Genomic DNA, 24,765 nt, shown 5'->3' on the forward strand with positions numbered 1-24,765 from the left:
GTTTGCTGGCATTACATAGTTCACATGTTATATGCCTCCCGCCATCTGGCTACTGTAAAACATGGACCTGGAAACCCACAGTATGAATACACGGACTGGATTATGGCATTAAGTTCACTACATTACAACAGTCAATGGGTACAGTAGGTGAAAAACATAGTTGTGGCAAAAATTATTACACAGTTCTAACAACTCAATTATCCATTCCTGAGATACTCACTTACTATAAATAATTTGAATATCAAACTCATGAAAATGAAAATTAATGTGCTAATTTTGATGGCAGACATTTTTTAAAGAGCCAGGAAGATAACGTTTTCAAGGTCACATCCCTGCACATGTGATATATTTGAAAAGTCCAGACTGTCCTCTCAAAGGGAAAATATGACTTAATACAGTGGCTTTTATATCCTCAGAGATACGGACCAAGAACTGATATCCACTAGAGAAGACAAAAATGAATTGCTGGGTCTCAGGAGACCAGAAATGCTTTACGCATCTCTGCAGCCTGGTCTCATAGACTAGACATGACATAGTAAACGTAAATCCAGGACCCTAAAATTAGTATGATATGTTACGTTTGGTATAGTTACATAAGACACAAGGTTACTTAAGGCAAAAACAACAGTTGTTAGTCAGGTTGGGTGTATAAAGAGAACATCTAGCAACCCAAGGGTTGTGTGTTGGAATCTCATTACCGACAACTTCATCTAATGATCTACTTTGCAACTACTTGCTACCTTTTAGATACTTTGCAATTACTTAGCATGATAGCTAACCCTTTAACCTAACTCATAACCTCAACTCTAACCCTAACCCATAACCCCTAGCCTAGTTAACATTAGCGATAGCCACCTAGCTAACAGTAGCCACAACAAATTTGAATTCGTAACATATCATACATTTTGCTCATTGTACGATTTGCATTTCATAACATATTGTACTAATTGAATTTCATAACATATCATACGAATTGCAATTCTTAACATATAATTTGAAATGGATGATGGACATCCAGAAATGAATACATACTATATGAAACATAGCATATCATACTAATTGGAGTGTCCCAGATTTACATTTACTATGTTACAGCTATCCCTGAGTTCAGGTTGGTCCCTGAGGTCACATGAGTTCAATTAGTCACAAGGATTAGTCTCTGGGAGAACCTTGCGGAACCAGCAATCCAAATGGGAAACAGTTAAATCTTTAAAATATGTGAGGCTGCATTGTGCTCTTGCTGATGATTTTTACTTGAAGGATTGCAAATATTTTACAGTATGCCAGCAAACAGACTGGTCAAAATGAAATCAACCCTGAAAACATTTTCAAATGTGCCCTATATTGTGGAGGCTCCAACAGAATGTCATCTACAGTATAAGTACATTAAATACCATAAATGTAAGTGCTTTAAAGCACCAAGTTGACACAATAACAACTCATTTTCCATTCCCCTGTTTTGGTAAAAAGCTAAGGGATGGGGCTGGAGAAATGTAACCACTCTCAAATTCATAGACAGAGCTATGCAAGGACTGACCATCCATAATATTCAAATGATAGTTTTAACCATGTTTTCATTCTGTATAGTGTTAGTTTACATGTCCTTTGTTTACAAACATTGGAGTAAAACAAGCTTATATTTTGGGTTCTGCAGATTGCCTCTTTAAGTATATTGTGCAGCAAATATTGCTGAAATGACAGATTCATTAAATATTTGAAAATTATAGCACCTGAAGGTTGCCACAGGAATAGAATTGTATAGGTCCACATCTGTCGCCATCTAGTGAGATAGATGCTGTAATGTACTGAACGCCACTGAGCAGGAGATGATCATCTACTGTCAATGGGTCATCGGTACCCATTTGCAACATTCTAGTAATGTATTGTTATTCATGTCAGTGTTAAGGTGATCGATGTACAATTGTTCACTGTTAATAGTCTACTATTCATGTGCAGATGTACACATCTCATCAACCATGATGTGACCAGACTGTGTAGAGTGCATCCCACATGGCATGTCTCAACCTGCTTCTGCAACTTGTTGTTTTAGGGGGGGGGGAGTGAGTAGTTTATTTAGTCCATACATATTTTCCCATACAGTGCAAAATCAAATATATAACCTCGTTCTCCAGATGCCTGACAACTCTGTCCGGTAATTGGTGTTTTACTAAGTAGACCTACTTCTAATGTGGCCTACTTAAACCAGCCCCAGCTTCCTCATTGACATCTTTATAGTGCCCATGAGGCTGATTTTATAATGATGTGGCATGTGTGTATTATTGTGTCAGTGTGAATTAAGTAATTCACAAGATGTTCCCATCTTTGCTTTTAGGGTCTTTTGTGTGTTTTTGTGAAAGGGCCTCTGCTTTCTATAAAAGGGTCCCTCTTCATAATTGAATAATGTCTCTGTCCATTAACAACTGCACACCTCAATGATAAACCTTTCTATGTACATAATAGCAGCTGTAAATGCCTCTGCCCATACATTTTGGATCAATTATGTCTGTTTTTATCTACATGCATTAGGCCTAAGCAATTACACTCTGCCTCTTTGAGTGGGTTTTTGACCATTACTGCATGATGACGGATTGAAATGTGAATTCATTTTAGGAACATCCAGGCGTTTCCTTCTCCCTGCTTGGTTTACAGAGCATATCTAATGTGTCAGTCAGTATACATGTGTTGCTATGTAGTTTTCACATGTTGCCCAGTCTCTTTACTCAATACAACATGTTATCAGTTCATTTTGACTTTAGGATCATAAATGTGTCAGGACCAGGCAGAGTTGATATGGTCATGTACTTTACATCCGAGGAGGGGTAATTTTGTTTGGTAACCAGGGCTGAAGAACACAGAACACACAGCCTTACTAGCTCTACTAGGTCTTCCCAGTTCTACACAGTCCAGATAATCAGCTTTCCCAGTCAACGACACCAGCCTTAACCTCCAGCTATGGGTGTCTACAATCTCCTCCGTCTACTGCTCCCAACACCTTTTTTACAGCTTCACATTTTGACCGGTGAGTTCGTTAAGAACTATCTATAACATACATCTTTGAAATCAAATTTCATTGGCCACATACACATGGTTAGCAGATGTTATTGCAAGTGTAGCGAAATGCTTGTAAAAGTTTCCTAAGGACTAGAAGCAAGGTAGCCCTCTCTGTCGACGCCATCTCACATCTTGCGTCAGTTGGAAATATCGAGTATCGAAGTATCAAAGTATCGAGGAATGGGTACTCGGGCTGAAAATGTTGAAGTGTCTTCATGAATCTATTCCGATGGACAAGCTGTAGACGGACATCATAACTAAAAGCCCACCTTTCTCTATCAATTGAAAATAAGACTTCCGAAACAAGTTGAGACTATTACATTTTGTATATGTAGTGGAGATGTACCACGGAACCTGATTTTATACTGCCACAGTTGTACAATGTTGTGAAGTCAAAAGTCTGATGAGATACACTTCAAATGCTTGCAACCAAGTGCTCTCATTTATTAATCTTATTCTGTGCTGTTCATGGTCCAAAGGAGCGTGTGTTTCCATAGCGACTGGTGAGTTACCTGTGTTTGTTGTCAGTAAAGGAGTTTGTGTCTAACTGTGTGTCTGCAGTGCTTCCCAGTGCACTGCTGTGTGCTAAAGCCATTCATCTTGTATTTCTAATACCATTGAATAAATATAGTTTATTAATCCCCCTGTCTCGCTCTTTCTCCCTGTACAGTAGCCTATTACACCATGTATAATATGCCAGTATATCAGTAGCTATGCCCTACTACACTACATATTTATATTCAGTGCAGTGGTATATTCTGGTACTGGTACTCCCTGTATTTAGCTCAATTATTGTGTATTTTATTTTACTCCTGTGTAAGTTACTATTTAATTTTGTATTATCTTTTAAACTCTGCATAATTGGGAAAGGTTTGTAAAACAAGTATTTCACTGTAAAGTCTACACCAGTTGTATTCGGCAGATGTGATAAATACAATGTGATTCGATTTGGACAGGAGCTCTGATTGTTCTGTTTAGATTTGAGCCGAGCAGACTGTGCTGTGGCTCCCTCTAGGGTTCATAGGTCTCCCTGCCTCTGTGTCTGTATCGGAGAGCACCCGTCCCAGGAGAGTGGTGGTGGAGTTTCAGGTGCAGAGCTCCAGTCTTCTCCCCACAGTCAACATCCTCTCTGTCAACCCAGAGTTAGCAGTGTTTGAGACGCCCATCGTCAACCCTACTAACATCTCTGGTATCTTCAATGTCCAGGTCGGAACAGCCAATTTAGTCAAATATCAGTTCTCAGGCATCTTTATTCTCATCTGCTTTTTATACTGATGAAGAAAAAAAACATTCTAACCTAACCCCAGCTTCACGTCCACAGCCCGGCTCAACCCTAGTCTCAACCCTAACCCCAGCTTCACGTCCACAGCCCGGCTCAACCCTAGTCTCAACCCTAACCCCAGCTTCATGTCCACAGCCCGGCTCAACCCTAGTCTCAACCCTAACCCCAGCTTCATGTCCACAACCCAGCTCAACCCTAGTCTCAACCCTAACCCCAGCTTCATGTCCAAAACCCAGCTCAATCCTAGTCTCAACCCTAACCCCAGCTTCATGTCCACAGCCCGGCTCAACCCTAGTCTCAACCCTAACCCCAGCTCATGTCACAACCCAGCTCAACCCTAGTCTCAACCCTAACCCCAGCTTCATGTCCACAGCCCGGCTCAACCCTAGTCTCAACCCTAACCCCAGCTTCATGTCCACAACCCAGCTCAACCCTAGTCTCAACCCTAACCCCAGCTTCATGTCCACAGCCCGGCTCAACCCTAGTCTCAACCCTAACCCCAGCTTCATGTCCACAGCCCGGCTCAACCCTAGTCTCAACCCTAACCCCAGCTTCATGTCCACAGCCCGGCTCAACCCTAGTCTCAACACTAACCCCAGCTTCATGTCCACAGCCCGGCTCAACCCTAGTCTCAACCCTAACCCTAGCTTCATGTCCACAGCCCGTCTCAACCCTAACCCCAGCTTCATGTCCACAACCCAGCTCAATCCTAGTCTCAACCCTAACCCCAGCTTCATGTCCACAGCCCGGCTCAACCCTAGTCTCAACCCTAACCCCAGCTTCATGTCCACAACCCAGCTCAACCCTAGTCTCAACCCTAACCCTAGCTTCATGTCCACATCCCAGCTCAACCATAACCCTAGCCTCAACTACAACTACAACCCTAAGCCTCGACCACAACAATAACCCTTGCCTTAGTACAACTCCAATCCTCAACCACAACCACAGGGTTATGTCCAGATCACAGTTCAACCCTAACCTCTGTTTTGCACGTGAACAAATGAGACATTAGTAAAGATAAATGTTTTGCATCTAATATTGTGTACATGTGTAGATAGTGTTGAGCGGTTCTCTGGACTATGAGAAGGCCAGCATGGTGAGTGTTCGTCTGGGCCTGGTCACCTCATCAGGCCGTGCAGAGCAGACCTTCCATATCAGTGTGGTGGATGAGAACAACACACCACAGTGTGAACCTCTGCTCCAGCTGCCTGGTAACACAATCTCACCTCAACCACTACACATACATTAAACACTGTTTACAAGGCTATTACATGTTTATTACGATGTTATTACTATGTTATAAGGTCAGTGTGTTGTCGAGGGACGTTGTAATGAGTAGATGGTCTGATGAGTGTTTGTGTACAGGAGTTGAGGTTCATGTCCCAGAGAACATTCCTGTTCCTGTAACTCTCTACACTGTCCTGGCCTCCGACGCAGACCGCAATGACACACTCTCTGTAATAAACACACTACCTCCTCATGACTTTCTGATCTCAACTCTATTACTGTACCAAGACATTGCCTAATCCTATTCAGTGTAGGTTTAGACCGAGTGTTGATACCCGTTCAGGTTTGTGGGTTTGTGTTGCAGTTCTCTATCAGTCAGGTCTTGCCCGACTCCTCCAAAGGACAGTTCCACATCAGTGGAGGCGGCAGCATCATCTCAAGCCAACCATTTGATTACCACACAGGACCAAGGGTGAGGGTGTGATATTATGTATACCTTTATGTATAAATACATGTTTTAGAAGTTTGTTTTTATCAGAATGATTTCCTCCTCGTGTGATGCTGTTGAACAGGAGTTGATGCTGTCTGTGGTTGTGAGAGACAAACAAGGGGATAACTGTACTGGGACGGTCAGGATCAAGGTGCTGAAAGTCTACAACCCTCCTCTGGATCTGCTGTGAGTTCAACAGAGTGATGCCTTGCCTTCGTAATGTTTACCTATCACTCCCAGTCCAAAGAGGACTCATTTATAGGGTTTATGATACAATATTGTGTTTATCAGATTTAAATGTTAAAAGTGTGGTTAACCCAGATCTCTTGTCAGTCTTGTTTCCCAGAATGTGTCCATCTTTGAGAACCAAGGACCCGAGGATATTGTAGCTACTGTCAGAGCTAACCTCACCATCCCTGATGTACTCTACACTTTTGTGAAAAATTATCCCCATTTCAAGATTGGTAGAGGTTTGGATTTTCTAATTGTTATCTCACCAATATTATGTGATGAAAATCAATGTTTTGGCGTCGAGAAGGATATAGAGGTGCACAGTGTTAGAGTAATGGTGGTCATTAGGACAAGACAAGCATCATTAAGATGCAGTCTCCTTCACTACAAATGAATGACCACCCAGTCTGTATGACCTACTTCACACCCACTATCATTACAGCCTATTTATGAATGATGATATGCATTATTGGACAGAGGTTGGAGATAATTGGGTCTGAATTACTGCTTTTAATCAGTGCAGAGAAATCCCATTTGGGTCTGGGATAAGGCTCTTATGCAGTGTGTGACATTAATTATTCTTATACATATTAGCTCAAATAAAACAGATGTTTATAGAAATGTAGTCTAATAATTCAATTGAATTTAAACAGTTCAATAATTTCACCTTTTCCATAAATGGTTTTGAAAATGCAAATAGAACAGCAGTTTGCCAGATTGAACACAGACCATGTGTCCTGTTGTGTTGTAGGCTGGAGGTGTCAGAGACCATTGAGGTGGGCAGCAGCCTGGGCTCACTTACCTGTGTTGACATTGACGTCAGTAACCAGAGTGTCTCTCTCACACTCATCGATAACCGATTATCACTGCTCAAATTCCGCCTCAAAGACAGACAGCTCCAGGTAACCATGATAATGACTTAACAATGCATAATATTTGATGTACTATTACTATTCGAGTGGATGTCTTGATAAAGTCAGGGCTCAATTCAATCTGTCTGCCAGGTTAACAACACTCTGAACTACGACTCTGCTGAGATGGCTACCAATAACTTCCAGTATGAGGCCACCATCTTGGCTACGGACACAGGCACCCCTCCTCTCACATGTCAGTTCACTTTGTGTTGTTCCTTGTGTGTGTCATGTATACAGTACACCATCATCTAATATATGTGGCAGCGTAACACCGTTTCTCTCCGTATCCAGCCCAGGTGCGTGTGCTGGTCAGTGTGAGCCCAGTCAATGAACATGATCCAGTGTTTCAGACTTTGTTCTTCAGTGTCCCAGAGGGCACCAGGCCTGCTACGGCAGTGGGGACGGTGGTGGCCAGAGACACAGACTGGCCCTTTGACAACATCCGCTACTCAATCACTACAGGAGACACCATGTTCACTATTGACCCTGAGGGAGGTGATGCTACAGCTGAGCACACATGGATCAGCTTAAGATTCTTAGTTAACATTTAGCATCCATAAATATGTTTCATCTCTCTCTCCAGGGGATCTGTATCTTGGCGGAGAGCTGGACTTTGAGGAGCAGCAGGTGTATGTAGTGGGGGTTCAGGCTGAGGATTATGAGCAGGATATGGACCGTACCAACCGCAAGAGAAGAAGTGGACATCACCGTACAAGTGGAGGTGAGGAATGGACAGAGAGCTAAAGCACCATTGTACATGTATGTAGTACAGGATAACAGAGTTGATCCATTATTTATCCATATAATACCATAGATTAAAAATGGTTTTGGATGTAAATTGTGAAAACTAATGATTACTGAGTATCCATTCCATCCTCTCTGTCAGAATGTGAATGATAATGCTCCAGTGTGTGACCCAATCGTCTATGAGTCCACCATCTTCTCCACCTTCTCTAATAAACTCCCCATCCTCTCACTCAGCTGTGCTGATGCAGACAGCGACAGACTAACAGCTACCATCACTAACGGTACACAGTGTGTGTGTAACTGAGTATATGTTTCAGTTTACACCAAAATTCCCCACCACACTCTCAGGCTAACTAAAGATTTGTTAAAAGTATGTTTGCATATCTGAGCACGTGTTATTTAATTCACGACAGGTGCTGCAGTGGACCGGTTTCTGATGACCGGGTTGAGTCTTGTCTCCAAAAATGTGTTCTCCTACGTGGTGGATAGGGTTTATGACCGCACCATGTTTGAAGTCACCATCTCTGTGTCGGATGGCAGGCATCACACTGAGGCTGTGGCCTTCATCTACGTAGTTCCCTGGACCACTACTGTTCCTACTACTACTACTACTACTACCACCAATACAGTAAGATCAGCCTTGTAGAGACATGGTACACACCACTATAACACAGCTACTGCATATGAAGGAAAACCTTTTACAACAGGAGGCCCATAAGAGACTGTATCATATCTTTGCTGCCCCTCTAGGCTAAACCTCCACAGGTGGTCACAGTGATGTCAGACTACTGGGATCCAGAGCCTTGGTTTGTTGCTGTGGTGACTGTTACCGGCGTCCTGCTCCTGCTGGTCACAAGTCTGCTCATCTGGGCCATTCTGAGCCGGTGGTCCCCCCCGCACACACTGACCACCTAAAAATAAGTCTGATCAGATGATGTCGAGTAAGGTTGCATAACTCTGGTCCTTGACAACCTCTGTTCAGTTAATCCGCTCACTGTAGAGTTTACAAGATCTGCTCTCCCATGTACGCAGCAGGGCTTTCAGCAGGGGTTAGGTTATTGTAACAGTCCATAATAGGAATTTTATGTTTATGCCTGCAGCGTCTATGGTTGGGGTCCAAAAGATGAGCCTGAACCTCCATCAAATAAGACGTGAGTGCCATTACAGAACCAAATTTTGAATTATAAGCCATTATTAATTGTTAAACATTTTACCACTAACTCACAACGTACTGTGTAATGTTATCTGAGCAGGGAAGAGATCGGCAAAATGAACACAGAAGTGAGTCAAAATGGGGCCAGTGAAAATGACCAGGCAAGTTGGATCAATGGTTTCCAATTGCATCCTGCTGAGAATAAATATGTGAAACAGCATGGGTTTACATTTGAATGTGTTTCTCCAAGGCCTCACTAGATGGCACCCTCAGTCTGTCTAAAGTCAGCATACAAGACGACCTGATGGTAGGTGTCCATTGCCTATGGAAACCTCTATGGGTTACAGTCAGCATTGGGTCCAGGCTTAATAGAGATTTAACTGGTCATTTCTGTTCTCTCAGAGGTTTGATGGGAAGGCACAAGATCCAGGTAAGGGCTGGGCTTACAAACCACCAAAATGTTCCAATATTCATATTAAGCTAAACATCTTCTGCAATCTATCAAAGCATATTAATTAATCCAATGTTTTTAGGTTCAGATCTGGAGAAGTAATTGGAAAACATGTTTTTTTGTTAGTTTCAGGGCGCAGTTACCTGTTCAACTCTTCCACTGGTGAACGGCGTTGGTTGTAGGGGACGTCCAGTCTTACCATCAACGACCTGCACTGATTTAAGTGCTGTTTATACCATCTGGAGCTGAAGAGGATTCATATGATGTGGATTCATAGTATGTGGATTCATAGTAGGTGCGCAATCAGGCATTTTAGCATAATTGTGATTTCAATTACAGGTCGATTTGAAGTTTGTAAGAGTGATATTTTAAAAGGTCCTATTTAATACATAATCATGCTGACCTGCTGTGTTGGAGGCTACTCCTTAATTACTATTCCTGTGTGTACTCATGTAGTTCAGCATCAACAACAGTATACCTTATATATACACACAGAAGTATGTGGACACCCCTTCAAATGAGTAAATGTGGCCATTTCAGCCACACCCGTTGCTGATTGGTGTATAAAATCTAGCAAACAGCCATGCAATGTCCATGGACAAAGATTGGCAGTAGCATGGCATTACTGAAGAGCTAAGTGACTTTTAATGTGGCACTGTCATAGGATGCCACCTTTCCAACAAGTCAGTTCATCAAATGTTTCCCCTGCTAGAGCTGCTGTAAGTGCTGTTATTGTAAAGTGGAAATGTCTAGGAGCAACAACGGCTCAGCCGCAAAGTGGTAGACCACACAAGCTCACAGAACAGGACCGCTGAAGCACGTATAAATAGTCAATCCTCGGTTGCAACATTCATTACTCAGTTCCAAACGGCCTCTGGAAGCAACATCAGCACAATAACTGTTTGTCGGGAGCTTCATGAAATGAGTTTCCATGGCCAAGCAGTCACACAAAAGTCTAAAATTACCATGCATAATGCCAAGCATCGACTGGAGTGGTGTAAAGCTCACCACATTTAGACTCTGGAGCAGTGGAAACACATTCTCTGGAGTGACGATTCACTCTTCACCATCTGGCAGTCCGACGGACAAATCTGGGTTTGGCGGATGCCAGGAGAACCCTACCTGCTCCAATGCATAGTGCCAACTGTAAAGATTGGTGGAAGAGGAATAATGATCTGGGGCTGTTTTTCATGGTTCGGGCTAGGCCCATTAGTTAAAGTGAAGAGAAATCTTTGCTACAGCATACAATGACATTCTAGAAGATTCTGTGCTTCCAAATTTGTGGCAACAGTTTGTTTCAGCATGACAATGTCCCCATGCACAAAGCAAGGTCCATACAGAAATAATTTGTTGAGATCAGTGTGGAAGAACTTGACTGGCCAGCACAGAGCCCTAACCTCAACCCAATCAAACACCTCTGGGATGAATAGGAACGCCGACTGTGTGTCAGGCCTAATCGCCCAACATCAGTGCCGAACCTCACTAATGGCTCGTGGCTGAATGGAAGCAAGTCCCCACAGCAATGTTTCAACATGTAGTGGAAAGCCTTCCCAGAAGAGTGGGGGCTGTTGTAGCACCAAAGGGGACCAAGTCCATGTTAATGCCCATGGTTTATAAATGAGAGTTCTTTTGGTCATGTAGTGTCTGTTGTTTTGTCTAACGCGTGGCATAACAGTTTGTTTTATTACACCAACAGCTCTAACCTGATTTGAATGAAATTATCTGTTGTGTTCTATGAAAAACCTGTCCATTAGTATGTGAAAATTACCTAAATAATGTGTAGGAAAACAAAAGAGCAAGTAAAATCAGGTGATCTTTATTTTTGTTTAAATTAAATCATTATATAAGACTTTCAAAGCATTTTAATATTGACCAAAAAAACTAACCTTTTCCCAATTAGATTTTGTCTTTCCTCAATCACTATTTATCGTTAAGATGGTGTGAGAAAAATGGAAGAAAAATGTAGGCATACAGTCGGTCAAACAGTACTGATAAAAGCATATCTATGAATCGGCTGTAAACTTAAGTGAAGGCACAAACATACTGCAAAAGACATGGAATTGGTATTATAAAAAATAATGTTAGGTACATACATACTTTAAATCAGTTAGAATTTTTGCCATTCCTTCCCCTTGTTGTGAAGGTTTTTTTGTTTTACTTTTTAATATTTTTATTTAGATTTTGTAAAAGGAATGTAAAGATATTCTGTGCAGATTACAGAGCGAATAGATTTGCCATCTCGAGTCATGCAGGAAAAATATGCGGTTTGGCTATGAATGAGGAACATATGTAAACATGATAAAGCACTTCCTTTTTCCATTCATAATCTCTATCCATGCACGTTCTTCTTTTACAAAATAAGCTTTATGCGATTAAAAGTTGAATAGAATTTGCACTGCACATCAGATTTTCTAAAGTAAAATGAACGCATTTATATAAAAACCTTTTCCAATGCCTCTAATAATTGAAAATAAACTAAGAAAAAAAATGAACAACAAATGTTTGATTTGTGGTCTTAGCCCAAAGAGTTAACAATACGAGCAACTGGATCAGCAATCGTTGAAATTCTGCAATGCTCTCCGAGTTCTCAGTCTCTTAGGTGCCTTTAACAAAAGCAGAGCAAAGCAGAAATCGTGGTGGGCCAGTGCATTCCTTCACAACGTTTTTCTTCCAAACTTCCTTATAGTCAGAGCTGTTCAAGTAATCGGAGGGAACACAGAGAGAGGGAGAGGTTAATGCATCCAAAATTAACCTTGAAGTTTTCATTCAAAACACATTAACTAGCTGGTTTCTGTGCATTTATGAACAGATCCCAGTGTGTGCTTTATTGTACATATGTAGAAGCTGACCTTGACTATTTCTCAGGCTCTAGAAGAGACCACAGTCCTTCAGGTTGTTCTTGATGATGACGTCGGTGACGGCGTCGAAGACAAACTGAACGTTCTTGGTGTCGGTGGCTTGGGTGAAGTGGCTGTAGATCTCCTTGGTGTCCTTCTTCTTGTTCAGATCCTCAAACTTGGTCTGGATGTAGGCCTGCGCCTCCTCAAATTTGTTTGGACCTGGGCATAGGAGAGGAGGTTAAGAGGATTGTTGCGCCCATAGAATTTGAATGGTTGTGCTACGGAGTCTGTATGCGTCAGGAGAAAACTAGTATCAGGTGGAGAAGTTGATCTGTTCTACTGATGGGATTCACAGGGTTGTTGCCACTAGACTCCTTTTACTGGTAAAAACAACACCTCCTAGCCTGACATGAGAATTTCAGCGTAAAGCACTGCCAACTACAAGAGAACATGGAACATTCAGGGGATTCCAAGTTGTGTTGTGGTCTTACCAGAGTACTCTGGGAAGCAAATGGTCAGGGGGCTGTGTGTGATCTTCTCCTCAAACAGATCCTTCTTGTTGAGGAACAGGATGATGGAGGTCTCTGTGAACCACTTGTTGTTGCAGATGGAGTCAAACAGCTTCATGCTCTCATGCATCCGGTTCTAAAGGGAGAGAATGAAAACAAAACATGATCTAATTCCAGTTGATCAAGACAACTCAAAATTAATGTGAGGTAATTTCCTTTAGAAATAAAACTGCATTAAAAGGGATAAGAGAGATCCAGTCAGTGGTACTTAAAACAATCTCCTGCCTCACCATCTCCTCATCCTCAGCCAGCACCAGATCGTAGGCACTCATGGCCACACAGAAGATGATGGCTGTAACTCCCTCAAAGCAGTGGATCCACTTCTTCCTCTCGGAACGCTGACCACCCACGTCAAACATTCTGTAGGAACACAAGCAGCCAGTGAGGGTCACCCTTTTACTGCTGTTTACTAGTGGTACTGTATGCCAAGCCCCAACTCCCAGAACAACCTCTAGTCTAACCCTATATCTCATTTGATGAGTGCAGATTGTGAAGAAGTGGAAAGGTGTAAACAATACGGTGCTGGCTCCACAGATTCATGGGCTTATGGGATTTCCCCAATGTTTTTTTGTAACACCTATCCACTCTTTTGGGTCTGGAAACAGAGGGGAGGTTTTCTGCAGGGCCATTCATGTCCTCTGTATTGGGATCCATAATTACACTAATGAGAGGGAAGCACCATGATGATGTGCCATTCCTGGAGGAGCCCCCACATTCCATTATACCAGGATTGGCACAGAGAAAGTAGGCCTGAGGGTCTCTCTGTACTCGTAGCACATTCGCTGCACAGAGCATGCCATTTTCCCTGGCATTTTGTCGCCATTTTTGTACAGTGCAGTTGCCATGGTTACAGGACAGATGGGGCTGAGGCGCTGAGGGAGCTGATCTGGGTTTGTTTGTTTGTTGCCACGATGTATCTCCGCATGACTTCTTCATGAGGACATAGCAAACCGACCGGGCACATGGGCGAAATGAGAAGATGCCCGCTGTGGAAGTGCCAGTCTCGGCTGTGGTGCCCGTTTAATCATCACCACAAGGGCGGTTGCGTTTGAAAATAGACAATAGGAGGAAATGCAGAGACAGTGGCATGGAAGTCTTGTTTGGCAGATACCAGACAGTCAGATTAATTTTTGTACTGTCAGCCCTGCTAGAAATTCTGCTGATATTTGCGTGAATTTCATATGTAATGGAGTGCTGCTATGCTATGTGTTAGTGGGTTGTGTAAGCCTGCAAACACATAAGGCTGTAATATTCAGGGCTGTAATGAGTAGTGCTCACCTCAACAGGGCTCTCATCAGCTCTAATATCACTCACTGTAGCCTGATTCCACCAGCCCAGCTAAACACTAGCAAACACTGCTGCAGGGCATGTTATTTGTGTTGGGTTGTTGGTGGTGTACAAATAGATGTCTATGTATGTAGAGTATTCCCACATTCAAATGAAAACGGATTTCGGAAGCCACTGCCATTGAACACATAAACCAGCCTGCAAACAGCCATGCAACCGGCCAGTCCATCAGTTTTTCACACAACTTCCCCACCATACACACAAACTGACACACACACAGAGAACCAGACCAGATCAGTCAGCTGGAAATTGCCTTTTCAAAGTAACAACCAGACAAGATGGTGCCTTGGCGTGAAGACTGTTAAACAGTCACCACTAACATTGAGTGGCTACTGCCAACACACTGTCAATGACACTGACTCTACTCCAGCCACTTTAATCATGGGAATTGATGGGAAATGATGTAAATATATCACTAGCCACTTTAAACAATGCTACCTTATATAATGTTACTTACCCTACATTGTTCATCTCATATGCATACGTTGATACTGTACTCTATATCATCGACTGCATCCTTATGTAATACATGTATCACTAGCCACTTTAACTATGCCACTTGGTTTACATACTTATCTCATATGTATATACTGTACTCGATATCATCTACTGTATCTTGCCTATGCTGCTCTGTACCATCACTCATTCATATATCCTTATGTACATATTCTTTATCCCCTTACACTGTGTATGACAGTAGTTTTTTTTTTTTTTGGAATTGTTAGTTAGATTACTTGCTCGTTATTACTGCATTGTCGGAACTAGAAGCACAAGCATTTCGCTACACTCGCATTAACATCTGCTAACCATGTGTATGTGACAAATAAAATTTGATTTGATTTGAAGAACAAAGTCAGAAAGGAAAGAAACAGAGGTTCCTTTGCGTTTGGGCAGTGGTGCGGGCAGTGGGTTCAAAATGAACCAGATCCTGAAGCGAACTTATGAGGCAGGATCAGGTTACCCATCTCACATTCACTATCAACAGACAGAAACTAAATCACTGCTTTCTGCTAGAACAATACATATCAGAATATGAACGAGGAACCTTTGATTCACAATAGGGAACTGGTGCACCGACACACAAGCGCACACACACCAGGGAAGTCAGTGGTCCACTCACTTAAAGTGTAGGTCTTTGAAGGTGAAGTGTGTCTCCACAATGCCAGTGGTCTTCACTCTGGTCCGCAGCACATCCTGCTGTGTGGGGATGTAGTCTGCTTTGGCTATCCTCTCCAGGTCATTCAGGTAGCTGACAGGGACAACACACACGGGTCAGAATACAGACACAGCTGTCAGATTAAAAACTAGGAGGACTTTCACCAAGTCTAGGGTCAGAGGATTTCAGGCATCTAACTCTCCACCACTGGTTATGACCACATTATTAAATGGTATTGGTGCAATCTGTTTATTTAACCCCCATCAATATAAACTCGTCACTTAACAAGTACACACAAAATAGATAAAAGACCTATCACCACAAGTCTGAAGTGCCCTCTCAATGTTAGATACAATCCGCATCAGCACTCAAATCTGCCAGGAGACTCCGATAGACTGACTCTTAACCCATTTACACACACATACAGATGACAGTGGTATTAGATCATTGGGAAACCATCTGATCTGCCTGTTGAGAGGGAAAACTATTGTGTCAGAGCACTGTCCAGCCTGGTCTCAGACGATTTTGGTATTTTATTAGGATCCCCATTAGATGTTGCAAAAGCAGCAGCTACTTTCCTGGGGTCCACACAAAACATGAAACATAATACAGAACATCAAGACAAGAACAGCTATGTAAAGAGGACAGAACTACGTACATTTAAAAAAAAAGAGGCACATGTAGCCTACACATCAATGCATACACACAAACTCTCTCGGTCAAATAAGGGAGAGGCATTGCGCCACAAGTGTTGCTTATCTGTTTTTTGAAACCAGATTAGCTTTTTATTTGAGCAATATGAGATGAAGGAAGTTCCATGCAATAAGGGCTCTATATAATACTATACTCTTTCTTGAATTTGTTCTGGATTTGGGGCCTGAATAGACCCCTGGAGGCATGTCTGGTGGGATAAGTGTATGTCAGAGCTGTGTGTAAGTTGACTACTGTATACAAACAATTTGGGATTTAAAACATTTTCAGAAACAAGAAGTCAGTCTCTCATCAACTCTTAGCCAAGAGAGACTGGCATGCATAGTATTTATATCAGCCTCCTGATTACAATTAAGAGCAAAACTTGCCGCTTTGTTCTGGGCCAGCTGCAGCTTAACTAGGTATTTCCTTGCAGCACTGGACCACACGACCGGACAATAATCAACATTAGACAAAACTAGAGCCAGCAGAACTTTTAGGAGTGTGGTGTCAAAAAAGCAGAGAATCTTTTTATTACGTCCAGACCTCTCCCCGTCTTTATAACCATTGAATCTATATATGATTTGACCATGACAGTTTACAATCTAAGGTAACGCCAAGTAATTTAGTCTCAACTTGTTCAACAGCCACACCATTCATTACCAGATTCAGCTGATGTCTAGCGCTTAAGGAATGATTTGTACCAAATACAATGCGATTCATTTTAGAGATGTTCAGGACCAATTTATTACTGGTCACCCATTCCAAAACAGACTGCAACTTAAAGAAAACCCTTTGAGTTCAACAGGACAATGACTCAACACCTCCAGGCTGTTTAAGGGCTATTTGACCAAGGATAGTGATGAAGTGCTGCATCAGATGACCTGGCCTCCACAATCACCCGACCTCAACCCAATTGAGATGGTTTGGGATGAGTTGGACCTCAGAGTGAAGGAAAAGCAGCCAACAAGTGCTCAGCATATGTGGGAACTACTTCAAGACTGTTGGAAAAAAATTCCAGGTGAATCTGTTTGAGAATACCAAGAGTGTGCAAGCTGTCAAAGTAGCCACCTTTTGCCTTGAAGAATCTAAAATATGTTTTGATTTGTAAAACACTTTTTTTGGTTACTACATGATTCCATACGTGTCATTTCATAGTTTTGATGTCTTCACTATTATTCTACAATGTAGAAACTAGTACAAATAAAGAAAAACCCTTGAATGAGTAGGTGTGTCCAAACTTTTGACTGGTACTGTACGTATTGCAAATTCAGAATATATTGTACGAATTACAATTCGTAACATATCATACAAAATTGGATGATGGACTTCCACAAATTAACACATACCATATACCAAATGATCATATAATACTAATTTGAGTGTCCTGGATTTTCATTTACTATGTTAAGTCTACCCAAGTCCAGGTTGTAGCATTAGATTCCTCATGTTGCATCAGCCGGACAGCCAGGAGTTAATTGAATGATTTCATTAATTGAAATCTTCATGGCAACGGAGCTTTGTTTATCTGTTTATTTACTTAGCAGTAGTGGCCCTGTGATGTAATTTTAATAGCACAGTTCTTGGCCCTCTGAGGATGATTGACTCCTATATCTGAATGTTGGAGATAGACGCTGGGTGGCTGGGCCTAGCGGGCTTCATATTTAAGATCAACTAAATGGCTCACCCACCCAGTGGCCAGTTTAGGTACACCATCACATTCAAGAAAATGGTAATGTGGCCGTGGCTTGCTATATAAAGCAGGCAGACAGAGCCATTTGGTTATGGTTCGATTGAACATTAGAATGGGAAAAACAAGTGACTTAAGTGGTATGATTAGTGGTGTGGGGGCTGTGCTTTGGCAGAGTGGGTGGGGTTATATCCTTCCTGTTTGGCCCTGTCCAGGGTTGTCCTCGGATGGGGCCACAGTGTCTCCTGACCCCTCCTGTCTCAGCCTCCAGTATTTATGCTGCAGCAGTTTATGTGTCGGGGGGCTAGGGTCAGTTTGTTATATCTGGAGTACCTCTCCTGTCCTATTCGGTGTCCTGTGTGAATCTAAGTGTGCGTTCTCTAATTCTCTCTTTCTCTCTCTCTCTCTCGGAGGACCTGAGCCCTAGGACCATGCCCCAGGACTACCTGACATGATGACTCCTTGCTGTCCCCAGTCCACCTAGCCGTGCTGCTGCTCCAGTTTCAACTGTTCTGCCTTATTGTTATTTGACCATGCTGGTCATTTATGAACATTTGAACATCTTGGCCATGCTCTGTTATAATCTCCACCCGGCACAGCCAGAAGAGGACTGGCCACCCCACATAGCCCGGTTCCTCTCTAGGTTTCTTCCTAGGTTTTGGCCTTTCTAGGGAGTTTTTCCTAGCCACCGTGCTTCTACACCTGCATTGCTTGCTGTTTGGGGTTTTAGGCTGGGTTTCTGTACAGCACTTTGAGATATCAGCTGATGTACGAAGGGCTATATAAATAAATTTGATTTGATTGTCGGTTCCAGGATCTCAGAAACGGGCATCCTGGGTTTTTCACGCGATGACAGTATAGGTTGTACTGAGAATGGTGAAACAAAAAAAACATCCAGTCAGAGGCAGTCCTGTGGGTGAAAACAGCTCGTTGGCAAGAATCACGCAAACTAACAGGCAGGCCACAAACTGGCAAATAACGGTGCAGTACAACAGTGGTGTGCAGAACGGAAACTCAGAATGCACAACTCGTTGTTCCTTGTCACGGATGGGCTATTGCAGCAGACGACCACACTGGGTTCCACTCCTACCCGCTAAAAACAAGATGAGATCAATGGACAGGTGATCCACTGGGCACGCGATCACCAACACAGGACAATTGAGGAGTGGAAAAAACATAGCCTGGTTCGACGAATCCTGGTTCCTGTTGCGTCATGTTGATGGCAGAGTCAGGATTTGGCGTAAGCAGCGTAAGTCCATGGCCTCATCATCCTGGGTGTCAATGGTACAGGCTGGTGGTGGTGGTGTAATGGTGTGGGGAATATTTTCCTGGCACACGTTACGTCCCTTGATACCAACTGACTGAATTTAATAATAAGTGCCGTACGTTTCGTCGTGACATGGCGCACTTTAACGTACAGCGTCAAAGGGGTCCGTTTTTTCAACTCGTCTCCAATAGTATTGGTTTATTACCATGTCAATCGGCAGGAAGCCTAGTGATTAGAGCATTGGACTTATAACCGAAAGGTTGCCAGATCGAATCCCTGAGCTGACAAGGTAAAACTCTGTCGTTCTGGCCCTGAACAAGGCAGTTAACCCACTGTTCCTAGGACTTCATTGAAAATAAGACTTTGTTCTTAACTGACTTGCCTAGTTAAATAAAAAGGTAAAAATAAATTCTGTATCGAAACTTAGTTCCATATCATCAGCTACCTAACATCCTATTAGCTAGCTATCATGATGTATTTATCATTGTAAAAAAAAAAAAAATGCATTTGTGGCTAACACTGATGAAGGGTGAAAGGATAGCAGCGCCAACTGTCAAAGGGAGAGTAGGCTATTCTGGATAGTGTAATTCCCGTCCCTAGAAGTAAGGAAAGAGATAATGGTAACATAATATTCAGTGCTGTCTAATTTAAGCAATGAAGTCTTTCTTGTGATGTTTTCTATCCTCAGATACAGAGAGCTGCTAAGGCCTGTCTGCAGATGAAGAGGTCCCAATGAAGAGCAGTGGTTCTCAGTCCTGGTCCTGGGGACTCGAAGGGGTGCACATTTTTGTTTTATTCTTAGCACTATTGTACACAGCTGATTCAAATGACCAACTCTTCATCAAGCTTCAAGTGGTATTTATGTATTCATGTGTGATTCTATCCTTGATATAAGCCTGCTGTTGTACATGCACGTGTGTGCACATGCATCTATCTAATGTTACCATGATTTGTTATAAGAGATATCCTTTAGTAATCCACAATGACCCGATGAAGTAAAAATCAAACAATGACATCATCCATATTCCAACCTTCCAACTGGAGATTCCTTTAAAAAGATTGCTTACAGTTACAGTACAGAGCACTGCACGGTTGGGTGACCAGTGCCATCTGGGACTGCCTCATGGGGGAATTCAGGCGTGTGTGAAGGCTACTTGTGTCCCGCACAACTTCATGAGGATGGACACGAGGACCAGGAGGGGATCTGCAGCTCGCCGCCGTGTGCCAGAGGAGAGGTCTACTGCTCTGCAGGATGTTTCAAGGACGGGGCCAACAACGCAGCACAGAAGGCATTCCGTGTGCGAAGATCTTCACCTCCTACTTCAAAGAGGGTGCTGTTCCCTGGCAACACCAAAGACTACACGATGCACAACCAAAGGCTCTTTTAAGAGCCATCCCCATTGCAATAAGAGTATTCTTCAATTTACTTCACTCACTTCCGTCATCATGAAGTGCTTTGAGAGACTAGTCAAGGACCATATCACCTCCACCCTACCTGACGCCCTAGACCCACTCCAATTTGCTTACCGCCCAAATAGGTCCACAGACGATGCAATCTCAACCACACTGCACACTGCCCTAACCCATCTGGACAAGAGGAATACCTATGTGAGAATGCTGTTCATCGACTACAGCTCGGCATTCAACACCATAGTACCCTCCAAGCTCGTCATCAAGCTCGAGACCCTGGGTCTCGACCCCGCCCTGTGCAACTGGGTACTGGACTTCCTGACGGGCCGCCCCCAGGTGGTGAGGGTAGGCAACAACATCTCCTCCCCGCTGATCCTCAACACTGGGGCCCCACAAGGGTGCGTTCTGAGCCCTCTCCTGTACTCCCTGTTCACCCACGACTGCGTGGCCACGCACGCCTCCAACTCAATCATCAAGTTTGCGGACGACACAACAGTGGTAGGCTTGATTACCAACAACGACGAGACTGCCTACAGGGAGGAGGTGAGGGCCCTCGGAGTGTGATGTCAGGAAAATAACCTCACACTCAACGTCAACAAAATTAAGGAGATGATTGTGGACTTCAGGAAACAGCAGAGGGAACACCCCCCTATCCACATCGATGGAACAGTAGTGGAGAGGGTAGCAAGTTTTAAGTTCCTCGGCATACACATCACAGACAAACTGAATTGGTCCACTCACACAGACAGCATCGTGAAGAAGGCGCAGCAGCGCCTCTTCAACCTCAGGAGGCTGAAGAAATTCGGCTTGTCACCAAAAGCACTCAAACTTCTACAGATGCACAATCGAGAGCATCCTGGCGGGCTGTATCACCGCCTGGTATGGCAACTGCTCCGCCCTCAACCGTAAGGCTCTCCAGAGGGTAGTAAGGTCTGCACAACGCATCACCGGGGGCAAACTACCTGCCCTCCAGGACACCTACACCACCCGATGTTACAGGAAGGCCATAAAGATCATCAAGGACATCAACCACCCGAGCCACTGCCTGTTCACCCCGCTATCATCCAGAAGGCGAGGTCAGTACAGGTGCATCAAAGCTGGGACCGAGAGACTGAAAAACAGCTTCTATCTCAAGGCCATCAGACTGTTAAACAGCCACCACTAACATTGAGTGGCTGCTGCCAACACACTGACACTGACTCAACTCCAGCCACTTTAATAATGGGAATTGATGGGAAATGATGTAAATATATCACTAGCCACTTTAAACAATGCTACCTTATATAATGTTACTTACCCTACATTATTCATCTCATATGCATACGTATATTCTGTACTCTATATCATCGACTGCATCCTATGTAATACATGTATCACTAGCCACTTTAACTATGCCACTTTGTTTACATACTCATCTCATATGTATATACTGTACTCGATACCATCTACCCTATCTTGCCTATGCTGCTCTGTACCATCACTCATTCATATATCCTTATGTACATATTATTTATCCCCTTACACTGTGTATAAGACAGTAGTTTTGGAATTGTTAGTTAGATTACTTGTTGGTTATTACTGCATTGTCGGAACTAGAAGCACAAGCATTTCGCTACACTCGCATTAACATCTGCTAACCATGTGTATGTGACAAATAAATTTGATTTGATATCAACTGCAGTAATTCAATTCCCAGTTTATCTCCCTTGGATTTCTACTTCTCAGGTAAGGGTGATGTCTGTACAAACACATAGTGTCACCCATATATCTTTTTTTGGGGAGCAATTAGCCACCCTATAACCCACACTTATTTATGAAATTGGACTGATGGATTGTGTTGTGCAGTAAGCAGGCTCAGGTGTGTAACTGTGGCTCCTTCCACCTTCTAATAACAGGCAAGAGGACCAACCATGCAGAATAGTAAGACACGTCATTATTTGTATAACTACCCTATATTGTTTGTCCTTGTGTGTCTGTGTATGTTTTTCAGAATAAAGTACTCTGCAGCCACTTAGTGTGGACACCAGGTGAGGCCACACACACAGATTTGAAAACTCTGTTGAACTCTTTAACTACCTTATTTTCTCAATAACAGTCTCTCCCCATCACTTCACCCCTCGTCTCCTTTACTTCATCCCTCGTCCCCTTCTCCCAAAATCCTTTCGGTTATATCAGCTGTCAGTAAACTCTTCCCGCATCTGAACTGGCTACATAGTGGGCACAGCATGATTAGAGGTGAGAGGTCACTTGGTTGGATTAACAGGAAGTATTATTAAAGAGATGCTTTACATTGAAATACAGATAGAGATGTAGAAGTCCCAGAGTTAATGATCCAAGGTCAGTTTTGCATTTCACCTCCTGATGGTTATGATGACAACATTTTAATAAAAAACAAAACCACACTTAAATCATGCTCTCATTCTCTCTCTCTAGTCTGCATGTATGTTTTGATGTGAAAAGAGGATGCCAACCCCCAGTCCCGTCATCGCCTCCTCACCCGCACTTAAGATAACCTTCGGGCCAACTGGGGGCCCAAGGCTGGTTAGGAGACACCGCTAGAGACAATATGTAATTGTGATGACCTGAGTAGCAGTCCTGTAATTCATTAAATCAAATGCAGACTTCCCTGCTACTCTGTTCTTACCTCTTTCCCTTTCACACACACCTCCCCAAATTGAACCTGTATTTATAATGCAGGTACTATGTATTTACAACACTTGGATAACACTTGGATAATGAACTTTCAATAACGCGTTTCACATTCTCCACTTGATTACTGATGAAATTACCGATGAAATTGAAAATGAAAGGTAAGCGGTGTTTCACCGCATGGTGCGGGCAGTAATGTACACAGGCCCTAAAAGTACAAGGTTGTCAAAAATATAAAACTACTTTAGTACATTAAACCATTTTTACAGAACTGTTCGCATTAGCTGCCTGTAATCCTACCTAAGCCAAGTCTGTGCATATATTTAAGTGTTCTCCACACACACTCATTTCTTCATCACAAACCACTGTCCCTGATGAGTTGTTCAAACAGCATGCCCCACAGAGAAAGGCCTCCTTAGTTGTCTGCGATTCACATACTGAAACATTACTTGATTTGAGATTCTGATTACTAGTATCCAGAGTTTAATTGAATCCAGTGAGCTTACAGTTACAATTTACAAACCTCCCATCTCCACGCACTGGTTAAACACGCACTGGTTAAACATGTGCGGTTATCAGCTATATACTTACATTATCTGGGATTTGACCTTTGGAGAGCAGGTGAGTTACAGTAGTGGAGCTGTAGAGCTGATAAGGAATCTCCCAGTGCTCTGAGATATGACAGTCTGGAGGCTGATATTGTTGGATCACACAATAAGCATCTCTAAGTACAGCAGTCACAGTGCTCTGGAGAACCCTGATGAAATAACATAAATCCTCGTCACTGCCACATCCTCCCCAAAATCTCTGGGGCCATCGCAACAAAACGCTTACCAGAAAGCCAGAGTTTTTAATAAGAGCAGGGCAAGAGAGAATTTAAAAAAATAGTATTCGACTTCGTAATACAAAAGTGGGTGAGATCAATATCGCTCCTGCTACTCGTTCAATATTTAGTTGGCTGCCAGGCAATCATTTTGTGAAACACCATCCTGTCATGCCTTTTAGAGCCCATTTCCTTGGCGCTACACAATCTCACCAATAGGCCTTGTGTCTAATGGACTGCCTTGAGAACAAATACAGCACTCTGCTGCAGGTGGGAATAGATGAACAAGTGGTATTCCAGGCACATGGACGGTGAGTGTAACAGGAATAGGGGATGTATTGTGTTCTCTACATTTCCATATAGAGAGAATGAAGGGTCCTGTGTGCCCTGGTGATAAGGGTTTCCACCTATTCCACACGGCAGCAGCACTGAGGAGAGCGCCTTGCAGCATTACTGGGCGTTTTTTCTTCATTAGACCATCACCGTAGCACTACATTACCCAGACGGAGCATGACCTTGACGCAGGGTCGTTCCACCTCAAAAAGCACAAGAAAGAGGATTGACACCCACCATCTCAGCTGGTTCTGAAATCATTCCTGTGGTTAGTAACAGACATGATTAGCATTCCTGTAACATTATTTTGTTAGGGAAGGGTTTGGCCGGGGGGCTTTACTTGGTTCATTGCATTCTAGCGACTGCTTGTGGCGGGCCGGGCGCCTGCAGGCTGTCTTCGACCATCAGTTGAACAGTGTTTCCTCCAACACATTGGTGCAGCTGG

At 43.0% G+C, this 24,765-nt stretch overlaps 1 protein-coding gene and 1 long non-coding RNA gene across 2 annotated transcripts in view; one reads left to right on the plus strand and one right to left on the minus strand.

The window, feature by feature from the left end:
* The first annotated feature begins 7,425 nt into the window (after window positions 1–7,425).
* Window positions 7,426–10,620, plus strand: LOC112217217. Its single transcript, XR_002948438.2, has 4 exons — window positions 7,426–9,093; window positions 9,196–9,402; window positions 9,498–9,525; window positions 9,673–10,620. It is a non-coding gene; the product is annotated as an uncharacterized LOC112217217 (long non-coding RNA).
* A 726-nt stretch (window positions 10,621–11,346) lies between these two features.
* Window positions 11,347–24,765, minus strand: part of LOC112217206 (guanine nucleotide-binding protein G(i) subunit alpha-2) — a 104,814-nt gene continuing 91,395 nt past the window's right edge. The window contains exons 5-9 of the mRNA XM_024377488.2: window positions 15,423–15,551; window positions 13,186–13,315; window positions 12,878–13,031; window positions 12,396–12,605; window positions 11,347–12,238 (exon numbers count right to left, since the gene is read on the minus strand). Of these exons, the coding sequence (XP_024233256.1) occupies window positions 12,415–12,605; window positions 12,878–13,031; window positions 13,186–13,315; window positions 15,423–15,551 (604 nt within the window). The 3' untranslated portion in view covers window positions 11,347–12,238; window positions 12,396–12,414. The remainder of the gene's footprint in view (window positions 12,239–12,395; window positions 12,606–12,877; window positions 13,032–13,185; window positions 13,316–15,422; window positions 15,552–24,765) is intronic.

Source organism: Oncorhynchus tshawytscha, linkage group LG02, assembly GCF_018296145.1.
Source record: "Oncorhynchus tshawytscha isolate Ot180627B linkage group LG02, Otsh_v2.0, whole genome shotgun sequence".
Taxonomy (NCBI): domain Eukaryota; kingdom Metazoa; phylum Chordata; class Actinopteri; order Salmoniformes; family Salmonidae; genus Oncorhynchus; species Oncorhynchus tshawytscha.